Source organism: Falco punctatus, assembly GCF_963210335.1.
Source record: "Falco punctatus genome assembly, chromosome: 20".
Classification (NCBI taxonomy): domain Eukaryota; kingdom Metazoa; phylum Chordata; class Aves; order Falconiformes; family Falconidae; genus Falco; species Falco punctatus.
This window is the reverse complement of record NC_137600.1, coordinates 2,627,463-2,641,716: the sequence shown is the minus strand read 5'-3', so window position 1 is coordinate 2,641,716 and position 14,254 is coordinate 2,627,463. Positions and strand designations below refer to the sequence as shown.

At 39.3% G+C, this 14,254-nt stretch overlaps 1 protein-coding gene across 3 annotated transcripts in view; it reads left to right on the top strand.

The window, feature by feature from the left end:
• Window positions 1–14,254, top strand: part of PPP2R2A (protein phosphatase 2 regulatory subunit Balpha) — a 39,856-nt gene that overhangs the window by 24,366 nt on the left and 1,236 nt on the right. For 2 of the 3 annotated variants that reach the window (XM_080370338.1, XM_080370337.1), the window contains exons 3-9: window positions 5,852–5,949; window positions 9,232–9,397; window positions 9,941–10,053; window positions 10,328–10,505; window positions 11,358–11,522; window positions 12,109–12,278; window positions 13,058–13,149. In XM_080370338.1, coding sequence (XP_080226464.1) covers window positions 5,852–5,949; window positions 9,232–9,397; window positions 9,941–10,053; window positions 10,328–10,505; window positions 11,358–11,522; window positions 12,109–12,278; window positions 13,058–13,149 — 982 coding nt within the window. Of the gene's footprint in view, window positions 1–2,763; window positions 2,912–5,851; window positions 5,950–9,231; window positions 9,398–9,940; window positions 10,054–10,327; window positions 10,506–11,357; window positions 11,523–12,108; window positions 12,279–13,057; window positions 13,150–14,254 lie in introns of those variants that run through there. The other variant, XM_080370339.1, reaches the window with a different exon arrangement.

Below are 14,254 nucleotides of genomic sequence, written 5' to 3'. Positions count from 1 at the left end.
AGGAAGTGAGCTCCACATTTGGTCTGTGAATTGTCTTTTTACTCCTTAGGTCAGAATTACCAATCCATTAGTAATCTGCTTCACATGGATGAGGTCTGTTTGAGTTGCTCCTTTGGAAAATTCCAGAAATGGTATTCTGAAGCCACTGGGAAGGTGTATAAACACTGAAGAAGTACCAAAATGCTTTTTAAATACTACAATTTTTTGTTCAGTATTTGGAAACATCAGGAGATTGCTCCACTTGTGTAAACATACTGATTTACTTGCTCTCTGCTTAGGCAGCAAATCAACGTAATTCCAAAAACTTGCACAGAAACCTTTTAGGTCTGGTGAAATAAAGACTCTCTTTGTTCACTGCCATGATTGACTTGCTGCTGTAGAGTAGGTGACATGTTTTGCCTACCAAGCATGTTTTATAAGCAGAGTTTATATAAAGTTCATGCTACATTAAAATAGATAGCCTCTTCTGTACTAATAAAGTACCTTTTATTCTATTATTGGAAACAAATCTAATACAGAATTGCTTTTCAGGTTCACAATGGGCCTTTTGGAACTAAGTCATTGGATTACAGTAATTTTTTTTTTTTTGTTAGGCTTGATAAAGCTGTTTTATTCCCTTATTCCACAGACTTGTTGACAATGGTAAAACTTCAGCACAACCCTTTCTCTAATATTTCAGAAAATTTGCTTGTTATAGGGCATGTGTGGCTCTTGTTCAGCATTCACTGAAAAGTGTGGAAGGCCCCCAAAGCATGAAAGTGTTTTTTTAGTATCTGTCACGGAGTTTTTCTTATTTCAAACACTGTTCTTTTTTAAAGGGGAAAACCACATTTGACATCTGTCAGATTCCTTTATCCATCTATCTTGGAACAGTGTAATCTGCCTGTTTTCATTTGAGCTGGTCATCTTTCTTCAGTGTACTGGCCCAGTGCCTCAGTTTTCCAAACCATTTTCTTCAAGCCGTCTGTATCCTGCCTGACATGAGAGGTGAATTACTCAAGATAGCAAAAGTTGGTGTAATAAATATTGAGTAGAAAATCTGAAATTGTGATTGCTTCCTAGGGGGCTTCTGAAGATAACAAGTTAGGTTTGTATTGAACGTCTGTGTTCTTGTGAGGTGTGGCAGAAGTGTGTGTCTGCCACTGTTTAAGAATTGCTTGGGAGCTTTCTGGTGTGCCTCCCTTTCACGTGGTGAGCTGTGAACATGTTACTTAAAGCATTGTCAAAGCTTTTGAGATAAATGTCATTCCCCTTTCTCATCTGCCTTGCTTTGATTCCTTTGCATCTTCAGGTTCCTGTCTCCATGTCTAGCATGGGAAAAATCTGGTCTTACCTTACTTCCTAGTGAAGGTAAGTGTCCAGACCTTGTGGCGGTTTTGATTTCTATGGAGCACTTAACGTGAAGATACATCATTGAAGCAATACATAAAAATCTTACAGCAGGTTGTGAAAATAAAGATCGTGTGCAGAAGAAAAAGCAACCTTGACAGCAGTTGCAAGAAACAAGGTTGTAGCTGCTTTATCTGGGAGAACTATCAGGAGGTTTTGAGGACTCCTGAGGAAGCAGGCTCTGCCCTGTTGGCTTGTGCCGATGGGTCAGGGACCCAAAGTCTTTCCTCACAGTTCAGTGGGATTTTTAGGATCACTGGCTTAGTTTGCCTGTAGTGTGTTTTGTCTCTTTGAGGTAGGGATGCAACTGTACAGTACTTTGGTGATCAATGTGTAGTGTTTCACTCAACCTGCTCTGCAAAATATTTCCCCTACTGACGTACACATGCAACAACAGTAAATGGACTTCAGGTTGTGTAGGTGATTTTTTTTTTTTTCTCCCCTTCCCCTCCCCCACCTCCCCCCCCCCCTTTTTTTGCTTTCAGATCACTGAAAGCCATTTATTTGTAAGTATTTAGTAATCTCAGAAGTGTCCCTGTGGTGTTAACATAAGTGTCTGCAAAGGGATTTAGGCGGAACTAAAGGACGTCTGTCTACATCTCTGCAAAGAAGTGCTTTTAACAGTATAGTAACCCCTGAGCTGTCTATCCCAAGTTATGCAAGAGGGAGAAACTTAGTACAGGTATTGCAGGTACACTACAGGAATGCAGACAGACTTTTCTATCCTGTTTTTTGCTTTTGTCAGAATGATGGCTTCATCTTGTGTGCTTGATTTGCCCTGTAGTGTTCTAAAATCTCGAAATGCCATGCTTCATCTCAGTGTCAAAGATGTCTTGAGATGCTTGGGGGGAGGAGAGAGGCAAACCTGATCGCCAAGGCATGGGTAATTCTGTGGAAGTCTCTTAACAGATAATGCTATCTATCTATATCCTGTGAGGGGTATGGTTATCAGATAAGGTTTTGGTGGTTACTTATCTTGGATACTGGTGCTTGAAGAAGAGGGCACTAGAAATGAATTCAACAGTAAACAACAGCATGGATCGTATTGCCAAAAGCCACTGGTGTTGGTGACAACAGAGCACTATAGATCTGCTTCTCCCTTTAAATATACTCCTCCCTAGTGCTCTCTGCGTATAGAAGGGATCATCTACAAGCTTCTGGACAGTGAGCGCAGGCCTCTGTGTTTGCGAGACTCCCACCTAGAGACTGTAGCAAAAATAGCATGCACAAAAGGGAGGAGGCAGAGAGAAGGCAGCGCGATCTGTAGATGCTCCTTTGCCCGTTGCGATGCCGAAGGACTAAAATAACCCTCCGTTGTAACTATCAAGGGAATTACAGTGACCGTTTGAAAAGGATAACACTGATTATTTTTTGGCAACGAGGGTGTTAATGCAGATGAAAATACACAAGCGAATCAGTGCACTGCGGAAGATGAAATGCTTCCCCTGTCAATTCTCAAACACTATTAAATCCGCCCAGTTCAACACCAGTGCCTTGATGTCTGTCTCTTTCTTTGACCAAGGTATGGGAATACAATATTCTTAACGGTGAGTTACCAGATTTAAAATGTGTGACTGGTTGGTTTGCTCTCTAGTACTGATTTTTGTATAAAATATGCATCTTGGCCCTTTTTTCGGACTACTTATGCAGAAATCATTTTTCTGTCTACTTTTTTAACACGTTTGTTTTGTCCTTGGAAAGGGAACAGTCCAGGATTACAGTGTAGAAGGCACGTTGGATTCTATACATATACCTTGAGTTGAAAAACTAATGAATAATTTTTGTTGTGATTGCTGCTAAGAATGTATTTTGTTTCTAATGTAAAAATGATCCAAATACTTGAAAAGCATTTCTGCATAGTGTTGACCAGGCACTTGGAGGGTTTTGAGTCTGTCATCACTGACTGACTGAGCGTGCTGGACTTTCTGGAGGTGTGGGGATGCTCGTACTGAAAGTTCATTCGCACAGTTGAGTCTATAGCCAAAGCAGGACTTGCATCAGCTTGGAGATCACCAATGTCAAGCTTGGATGATCTTGGAAGTTAAAATAAATGTAAAAAGCAAGAATGTCTAGAATAGTTACAGAAAAGTGGTTAGCTTTCTGCTATACATGAGACTTGTATAATTACTAAATATGGCATATATTACATCAGCAGACCTAAGAATATGGAGGTTTTATCCCTTAACTTAAGGTTTTTCTGGTTGCTGTTGCTGCCTGTTCTAATCATGAGGCTTCCAGCCTAAGGCTTCTGACCTTGTAAAACTTCTCAGTGACTTTCACCAACTAAGTACTATGATGAATTTAATAATCTGTTCTTAGATGGGTATATAAGACTTTTCAAGGTAAATTTGTTTTTGCTGTTCTCCTTCCACATACATGTACACACATCTGTTGATAACTTGCTGTATCGTCTTCTCTGTTTTAGGACTGGCACAGGTTGCAGTGTTAAATCTCTCAATGTTTTTCAAAATCCTGATTATTCTGTATATGTCTCACTGAAAGGCGAGTTATCTTGTTTTTCTTCAATTAATTGATAACTTCCTTAAGTCTTATCCTATCAGAGGATTACAACAATGTGGTTCGCATTGTATGGAACAGGCAAAATTAGGTTCCTTGGTTTGCACTTCACTCTTTGGATACTGGATTTGATTAATTTTATGTTATCTTTGTGCCCTGTTCACCTGTGAAAGGCACATATTGAATGCTGCATCTTCATCTGAATGGTATGCAGTCTTAAGTCTTACAGATGTGAGATAAATCCCTTAATCTTGTTCAAAACTATGTGAATGAATGGCTAAAGTAACCGTTACCTTCCAGGAAAAAAATAATTATGAGCACTCAAGGTTTTCCTGTGTCGTGGTCTGGATCCTTGTTTATCTACATACAAGCCTACATCGTATTTATGTCCTTAGCAGTGTTCTTGAGAAATTTCAGCCTGTTTATTTCAGTGGTGCCAGGTAATCGTGGCAGGGGAGGTCGATCGAGGTAGGATGATTTTGTGTTTATCCTTTGTTATGTGGCAGTTTGTACTGTATATATAGAAAACATAAGTGAGCTGTACATATCCACTTGTGCCAAGAATCTGATTTTGCATCTTTTGCCTCTGAGGATTTTGCAGCTGAGTTAGGCCTGCTTGTCCAGGCTGTCTTTGCACTGTGCAGTTTTCAGACAGATACCGCTGCATTCTTGTACCTGCTGTGTAATGCAGTTATTAAAGAACAGCTTGCTAATGCCCTCAGAGGCCACCGCCCATGTGTTTGGGACAACCAGAGAATGATGTAAGTCTCATTTTGGTATTAGAATGAATAAGAGGAAAATCCTGCATGTTTCACTTCTTCAAAAATGAAATAACCCTGTTGCTGTCTATGATAAGATAGCTTCCGTGATACGCTGCACAATAGTGTCTTAAAATTCAGACTGAGTAGCTTTTTTTTAGCAGTAGCTTTCAGCCTGGTACCAGACCATTTTAACTCTAATAGAAAACGTGGATACGCTGTTTGTCTGCATTAGACTGACACAAAAGTGAAATAGCCCGAAGATCTGCGTGTGTAAAAACCTTAGGTACTTTCTCCTGCAGAAAATTACATGTACATGGTTGTATTGCAATTTGAAGTTGGCATTCGAAGAATGGCTTGGCTTATGATCCTGCTATTTGAAAGTACGAGGGACATGCGTGCGTTTGAAAATGTGAATTGGTGTGCTTGAGCTTAAGTTGTAATTTGTCCCTTTTTGTTCTATGAACAGATCAGTTTGATACTAGGCATGACTGGGTTTTTTTGTCAGTGTACAGTCATGATTTAATTTTAGCACTCTGCAAAAATACTTGTGGTAATGTAAACCTTCCTCATCCAGAAGAAATACTCAAAAGTTTTTTAGAGACAATCTGTTGAATTTATTTCCTAATTTTCTGTAGCTGTTTTTGTTTCACATCCTTGCATACCTTAGACACTGACGTCTGAACATCTCCTCCCTAGTAAGTTCTGCCTTTAAGCTGTCAAATGTGTACAGTCATAAAAAAAAAAGTCTTTGAGATCATATGGGTAATGACTGTATCTAAATCTTCTATCAGAAAGAATGGAGAAAATAAAGGTAGGAATATATATACACAGTCTCTGCTGTTATAGTACATGCTGAAAATCCATTACTAGAGTAGAGTAGCAGTCATAACAGAAAAACAGTTCTAAGAAGTGATGATATAAAACCTTTAAAAACAAATCTAATGCACAACACAACTTTTTAATTCTGGCATGGGGAGCTACTAACTGGTTTGCAAATGTACAGCTTTAAAAAAATGCTTCTATAATATTTTTGAAGAAAATCCTTACTTGTCTTTTGTAACATAAGTATATTTAAACTGAATTGAAGTATGCATTTTATCTTTTACTTATAATTGTAGCTTTCTTGGACACTTAGTATTTAGAAGAATTATTAACTTCTGGGTTTTATCTTTATTCCTATGCAGCGGATATAATTTCTACAGTAGAATTTAACCATTCTGGAGAATTGTTAGCAACAGGAGACAAAGGAGGCAGAGTTGTCATCTTTCAACAGGAGCAGGAGGTGAGTGCTAACTACTATAATGTTCTTCTCTGTTCCTAATCAATCTCCTTTTCAAGGAAAGGAGCATGCTTTTATAAAAAACTTTACTATGCCTATGTAATCAGTGATTAAAATAATGAAATTTAAGAGTGAAGAAATTACTGAGGATTTTGTGACACTGTTACAAATAAATTTCTCTGTGGTCTAAGAGTGTTTAAAATGAAAACAGGAAAGGGAGGTAGGACACAAAAAGACCTTGGGAAAGCTGAAGCTGGTTGTTTTACAATGATTCCGCTTGGCTGGCATGATTATTGCAGATTTCGCTGTAGTTTGGGAAATAAAACTTGCCCTTCAGTGAGTATGTAACTGTGACCTAAGATGTCCTTTTCCATTCTGACATCAATCAGGTAAAATCATAGCATCATAGTAGCAAAGGTATCTTTCCATTTTATACTTGTTCTTTTGGTCTTTTTAGAGCGCTACACACAAATCAGTACTAGGGAAGGGCTCTACTCCCATGTTGAAGGCGGAAAAGCTGAGATGGCACACTTTGTAACTGAGGCTGTAGTTAGATGTTGACTTGGTAGGAATTTATTTCAGGGGCAGGATAAAAAGGCACTTCTGTCATCTCACTGCCTAGAAAAGTCACACTGTTACTTTTTCCCTTACCTTACTGTTCCATTCAATTTTGATTCGAAAAATTCTAAACCTGCAGAATTCCAGGGTTGCTTTCTTGCTGGTGTGCAGGCAGTTGGCGATGCATACAGAGCATCGCTCTGGTCACCTGGTGCCATCTAGTGGGTAGGCCTGCCTGCCTGCCTGCCTGCCTGCCGGCCTGGCCACCCGTTCCTCGGCTGGAGCCTGAGCAGATCTCTCTGTGTGGAGTGTGCTTACTCTGATCGTCCTGGGTTTGGCTGCCAGCTCGTGTGGTGTGGGTTTTTGTTGTTGGTTTTGGTTTTTTTGTTTGTTTTGTTTTTTTCTTTTTTGTTTGGTTTTTGTTTTTTTTAACTCTTGAGTTTTAGCTTGCAACCTTTAAGGATCCTTTAATGTAGCTTAAATAGCTAACTGCCTGTTCTCAAGTGAGTTGTCTTCAAATGGCTCCTTTCGTTTTTGATGCATAACCCATAGCTCATATCCTTACGATCTGTGACTCTAGGTATATGAAGAATTTGATTTGACTTCTCGGTGTTTTGGGAATGAACAGTGGGTATTAGTATTTAGTTATGCCACAGGCACAACTGTCTAGAGCAAGTTTTGTACGTAACAGTACCTCAGACAAGTATTTTGTTGGATTTATGTGCCACCTTCTATCACACTGCATTCGAGTGCTTTACAGACCATACATACAGGAAGAAAAACACTAAACCACAAGCGCTCTTACGTGGGGTTATACAAGTTTGGGTAGCTTTACCCACTGCCAAAATGCTGCCACCTCTGGGCTGGAATGTGGTGGCCCTTGTTGCCACATGAAGCAAGTGCCATTACGTGAGTATCGGGCAGGAAATGAACACTGTATCTAATTGAAACTGAAGGAGGAATTTGTGTAGGCAGCCTGTAATTACCTAAATTGGAATTTAACATAGGGCGCTTGAGCCAACGCCTCTTTTTGTGTTCTTGGGGCTTTTAAAATGTATTTTTTTTTGACTGCCATGAGATGGTCTGATGCTTTACATTTTGCTTTTGTCCTAAGGATGGATTTCACGTATTCTTAGTTGTATGTATTATTCTAGTCCTGTAGAATTTTACTACAATGCACAAGAAATATATTTGACTCTATCATTATGGCAAGTATGGAACTGAATGAAAGTTCCCTGAATCATGACCAGCATTTCCTAAAGCACAATAGATTTACTTCAGAAGTCGCCTGTTCTGTGCAGTGACCCTGCTTAACTTGTTAGATCTAACTGCAACTTAGAAAAAAGGTCCTTCCGTTCTCTAGGGTGCAAAAGCCAGTGTAATTGATAGGTGTGACACAAAATTCTCGTGCCAAATTTTATTTCTATGCATTTTGTCCACGTTTTCCTCCCCTGCAGCTTACTGTAAAATGTTAAGTGTTCCTGCCAGCTATTAATGTAAGGCTATGAAGCAAGAGAAAATGATGCTAAGGATGTGACAAATGTGAGCTAGCAAGGAGCGTATCAAGAAGTACATTTTAGTGAGGTATTTAAGCGATAAAATGAATGGATGGACATGTGAGACACACAAGAGAAGGAAGGAGCAAAGTTGCTAGTCAAGAACTATCACAGGAAAGGCATCTGATGGTGAAACCTCTTGAAATAGTTAGAATAGGAATATATCATAAAATTAAGCTGGAGTTAAATTCAGGTACGCCTTGTGAGCACTTTGAGAAATTGTTCCAGTTTTCTTTTGCCTTACTCACTGGAGGGAATTTAAGGTTCAGGCCATGCCGTGCAGCGTTAGTGCTAGGAAGCCATTGCTGACAACATAGCTTTTAGAAAGAGGAATTGTGCAAGTTCAGAGGTTTTTCAGTTTTCCAAACTGTTCCATCCTGAACAGGCTAACTTCAGGTGTGGCTTTTCATGTCAAAGATGTATTCAGCAGAGGTGTTCAGCTTTTTTTTCCCCTCTCAACTCCAGAATGAGGAAAAAAAAAAAGCTGCTTAAGCAGTTCAGAAGGTCTCGGGGAATGTGGAGATGATATGCCAAAACAGTGGAGCTACTTGTATAAATTTAGAGCTGACGTGGGATTTCCATGGTGTGCCTAGCAAGCTGAACTTAACCGTAAGAGTAGATCTGCCATACATGTGGCTGTGTAGTTCTCTTGAGGAGTATCCTGCTTACAAAACAAAGATGGAAAAATTAAAGGTGGAAAAATGAAGAAGATTTTGGAGTTATTTTTTAAAAAAGAAAATCTATGATGCCTAGAATGTAAGTTCAGCTGCTTGGAATGAATATGAGAATTTGCTGGAAGTGCTCTCCGTGTGGCTAAGGGGAGTTTCTGGAAACTTCAGGAATCAAAAGCTGCTGTGATAACTCTTTCTTCTCTGATGCTTTCTTAGCGAAAATAGTAGAAACTCTAATCAAGCTCTTGCAAAAGAGATGGTCCTTATTTCGTCTGTTCTACAGGCTCGTTAAAATAAGGCAAGTTGTACACCAAAGGATACTCGCGGCAAATTTGGCATAGGCAACAATAGAATGTAGAAGCTTTAACCTACTCTTAGGCTAATTAGCAGTCTGCCTATATATCTTGCTGCATAACTATCTAGTTCTGGCTTCTGCCTGCAGCCTTGAAAAGCATTCTGTACATTGCATACGTATTTTGATCATTTAATTCTCTTTTTAGAACAAAACCCAGTCTCACAGTAGGGGAGAATACAATGTTTACAGTACCTTTCAAAGCCATGAACCAGAGTTCGACTACTTGAAAAGTTTAGAAATTGAAGAGAAGATCAACAAAATTAGGTGGTTACCCCAGAAAAATGCTGCTCAGTTTTTATTGTCTACAAATGGTAAGTTATAACTTAATAGTTAATTTTGCACGGTAACCTATTGTTACACGAGTTCACTATTAGGATTTTTTCTAATCCTCTCCTGGAAGCCAACTGGTTTTAAATGCAAGTATCTGGGGATGTGGCTACACAAGAGTTATGCTGTTTAACTGTACTGCTGTTCTGGCTCGCCTGGCCGCACGAGTCCCGCAGCGTGGCGTGGTGCATTAGTCATTTCTGCCTTGGTTGCTTTACAGCAAAGGGGCTTAGCTAAGCTGTCATTCAGCACCTTCCTATGTGTGTAACTGTGTGAGACCTTACATTAGTCATTCATAACAATCCTAACTGAAACTTGCTGTAACTTTTATAAAAAGAACAAACTGTGGAGGAGGTCTTTTTAATGCTTTTTATCTCGTCTTGTTTTCTCCAGGCAGTATTTTTGTCTTTTTTGGTACATGTAGGTGGTCTTGTCTTGTTCGAAGGCTTCACATTAAAGTGCTTCAACTGTGAAGACTAGTGTCTTTGCTAGAGCTTTGATCTTAAACTCTGGCTGTTTTGTTTCAGATAAAACAATAAAGTTATGGAAAATCAGTGAAAGGGACAAAAGACCAGAGGGTTATAATTTAAAGGAAGAAGATGGACGGTATAGGGATCCTACTACAGTTACAACACTACGGGTGAGTAGTTCACTCACTGTGAATTAAGCCACGTTCAAATGATTTCTCCGCTCCTGGCCTCTGGCACACAGATTAGCCCGCAGCTCAGTGAGTAACTGCCACATTGGACTACAAACTTGATGTTTTCTGTAATGCCAGTGGGCAGACACATTTACTTCTGAGGTCATTTTGAGATACTTCAATCGGCTTGGTGTATTGAAGGACTGTGATTGTGAGTGCTGATGTGTTTGTAGCACCTTTGTGTCTCAAACTTCCATTGCTTTGTGTTTTGCAGGTGCCAGTATTCAGGCCCATGGACCTCATGGTTGAAGCTAGTCCACGAAGAATATTTGCCAATGCTCACACGTATCACATCAATTCCATCTCCATTAATAGCGATTATGAAACGTACTTATCCGCAGATGACTTGCGGATTAACCTGTGGCACCTAGAAATTACAGACAGAAGTTTTAGTATCTTTTTTTGCATTGTTTTGCATGATGGGAACAGTTCAGTTACAACAAAACTGTTGGATTTTGCTTCCTTTCACGAATAGCTTTTTGTGTAGTATGTTTCTCCACATCCTGATTTTATTTCTTTGTAGTATTTGTAAGGGCTTTTACTTCTGGAGAGGTAGCTCAGCGTGAGCAATACAAGGAGGGAGTAATCATTTGCATGGTGAAAACCAGACCCTTTGGAAGGAGAGAAAAAAGCTTAAGTTTCCAAGTGAGATGAGCGGTTCTGGAAGGCAGCATTACAGTAAACTTATCTTGTGAAACTTAATTCTTGACTTGCTATAAGAAGCAAGCCAGAAGTACTATCCTTATTTCACCAATGTTTATTCTTTTTTAGCTTCTAACCTAACCATCAGCCTCTCTCACGTGTACCTGCAGAAGTTGCAGGCAGTAGGATCACAGGAATATGTATTCAGTCCCGTTGCTGGGAGCAGAGATCTGTGGACAAATCAGCAGGATCCTGAGCAGAAATCACACACATCTTCTTTATAACATGGCAGTGTAATTTGAATTTAGCAAAATAAAGTTCAATGTGAAAAAGCTTAGGTGACATATATGTAGTATAGAATTAATTACTGCTTAAGTGGAGGAAAAAATTCAGCAGGCTTTTGCTGTTAAAAGAATTAATTTCAGTCTGATACAGAATGCAACGTTACAGTCTTGCTTGTTAGACAAATTGTGAGACTTGATGTTACCTTTGATCCAGTGTGTGACCTAGGTCCCACAGTCCTGAAAAAAGCGCTGCTGAATACATTCAAAGCTGAAAAATGTTGTGAAAACTGGAGAAAATTTCTTAACAAAATGCTGTAGATATTGTAGATATTAAGCCTGCCAACATGGAAGAGCTCACAGAGGTGATAACAGCTGCAGAGTTCCACCCAAACAGCTGTAATACGTTTGTATACAGCAGCAGTAAAGGAACAATTCGTCTCTGTGATATGCGAGCATCAGCACTCTGTGACAGACATTCAAAATGTAAGTTCTGTCCTGGTAGTTTATTGTCTTTTTGTGGAATACGGTATCTTGCTGTTAGATGAAACTAAGCACTCAATAAGAATATATTAAACACTGAATTGTGTGTTTGTATATATTTGTATTGGATTTCTGTAGTATGTTGAATAGCTCTAAAGCCTAAAATCTAAACAAATCTTAAAATTAGATTCATATTTTGCCAAAGTAGCAAATAAAATTCTTAGCAGCTTAAGCTGGGGAGTCTGCCTACAGAGCAGGACTAGGAGTGGCTTTCTGCAGACTTCAGGAGGCCAAATGCTAGTTGGTTGGTTGGTATTTGATGCTAGAAATATTATGTGTGAATGAAGGCTCCAGATACTAGTGAATAGTTCACTTCAAGAAACCGCCCTTGACTTGCTAAGAAAATAAAATATTTCAGAGTATGGTAACTGTATTATAAGGCTTTCTTGTTGTTATTTTACGTAATGCTGGCAGAGTGGCCCAATGTCGCAAGCTTTTTGAGAAAATGCTGACCTAATTTGTGTGTTTCTTGTACTGGGAGAGAGAGACATAAACTTACTCTTGGAATGCCTGTCTTATTTTTATACAGTGTTTGAAGAACCGGAAGATCCTAGCAACAGATCATTTTTCTCTGAAATCATCTCTTCCATATCTGATGTCAAATTTAGCCATAGTGGTCGATACATGATGACTAGAGATTACCTGTCAGTGAAGATCTGGGATTTAAATATGGAAAATAGACCGGTGGAAACATACCAGGTATTGGGTGAAGATGCTATAGGCTAGAAATTAAAACCTTGAAGGATGCTGAGTCTTACTAGCAGTCTTGGTGTGGCAGTTAAAGTTTTGTCTATAGATCAGTACGTCCAGGCAAAGAACCGATGAGATTTGTGGGTTCCGTACATGTGCCAAAGGATTTCGCTATTTGCAGGTTGACTGCAGAACCCAAAGCCGTATTTGGGTATGAAAAAAGCCTCCCTCTTACACAGTGGAAATGTGGAAAGGTTAATGGTTAGCCATCAGCTAGCACATTCTCTTAAGGGTCTTCAGTTGACTTTACATTCTTCTGTTGGGTCCTGAAGAAAATGGGAGGTAGAATATTTCCTCTGCAGAATGTTTTCATCCAGCACTGAAAATTGCTGTGGCCTTTAGAAGAAAATTTGTGAAGGGATCATCTTCATCATACGTGTGAGATAAGTCACCAAAACATGATTTTTAGCAAATCCTCTGGGATATCTAAGAGGGTAGTGAGGTTATGACAGCTGCTTAGAGAGGGAAAGCATTCTGAAGAATTGCCAAGTGTCCCCACCCCGAGTGACTTGCTGCTGTTTGAGTTCTTTTGAAATCTGTGGAGCAGAGTATGTTAATTTGTGCACCGGTTCATCCATAGTCAGAGGAGGGAGCTGTGTGTGCTCCTGTGCATAGGGTGTAAGTGCTGTCCGGATACTTGATTTCTTTTGGAACAGAATCTATGATGGGTATTTTACAGGTATGCAAGTTCAATATTCATTCAGTTTATCTAACTTACTTTTTTCCAGGTGCATGAATACCTCAGAAGTAAACTTTGTTCACTGTATGAGAATGACTGCATTTTTGACAAATTTGAATGCTGTTGGAATGGATCAGACAGGCAAGTTTAATTCTTCTCTACATGCACTTAAGACCTCTCCAAGTTATTCTAAAATGGGCAACTTGAGGCATGACCTCAGATATCTGTTTGATTTTTGTGGTTTGGCCTGGGTAATATTTTTGTACTAAAGTAGACTTTAATGTATGTATATTAGCCCTTAACCTCTGATGTTGTAGTGTAGGATTATAGAGAATTGCCTTTGTGTACTAGAGAGACTTAGAATTTGATTGGAAATTTGAGTTCTGTTACTTCGCCATCAAATGTTCCAGCCGCTTAAACTGGAGAGATACATGAAGTAGTAGGATTAGACATGGTTTTCTGCAAACTTTTCATGGGTGAAATACTACTGATACCCTAATCTACTAGGTTGATTACCTCTACTGGTTATCTTTCTTGTGGTGTTTGGGTTTTGGTTTTTTAGGGTGGATTTTTGGGGTGGGTTTTTTGGTTTTTTTTTCCTGTGTCGTGTTAAAATCCGACTTTGGAATATTTTGTGTGGGAATAAGGCCCATGTACTCAAACCCTATGGTCTGATTGTGTGCTCTACCGATAAGAATCTGTACCAGGCCTGTTGGGGAACCTGGGGGTGTGTTTTTTATTTAAAGCTGCCTTGGCAAAAGGTAGAACGCTTGGGAAATGCCTTCTAGGAATTTTCTTTCTTACAGTAAGTTGTCAAGTTTGCCTTGCTTGGGCATGGTTGACTAGCCAGTAACACCATTTAAGACAGCTGTTGCTTTTGTGTTAATCGTGTAATTAACTGCTTATTTGCTAGATCTAAATCAGCTTATTGTATCCCTATCAGTATCTTCAGACACAGCTTTTTTTTTTTTTTTAAACTTGGTTATCTGTCCAAATATGTTTTTGAGGCAAAAGGACGGGGAAACTTTTATTTGTGTTACTGAAAAGCTGAGATAGAATAAGGATCTCCTATGAGGTAGTATCACAAACTGGGTTAGTATCTAAATTATGCCACTTGTGTGCAACTAAAACTATGTGACTTAAAATCTGGTGTGTCTGGCTTTCATTAGGTCACTTCCCCACGTGTGCATAAGCAGCAAATTGAATGATGACAGTCGAAGTGTTTAGATGACAAAGTGTGTACCTT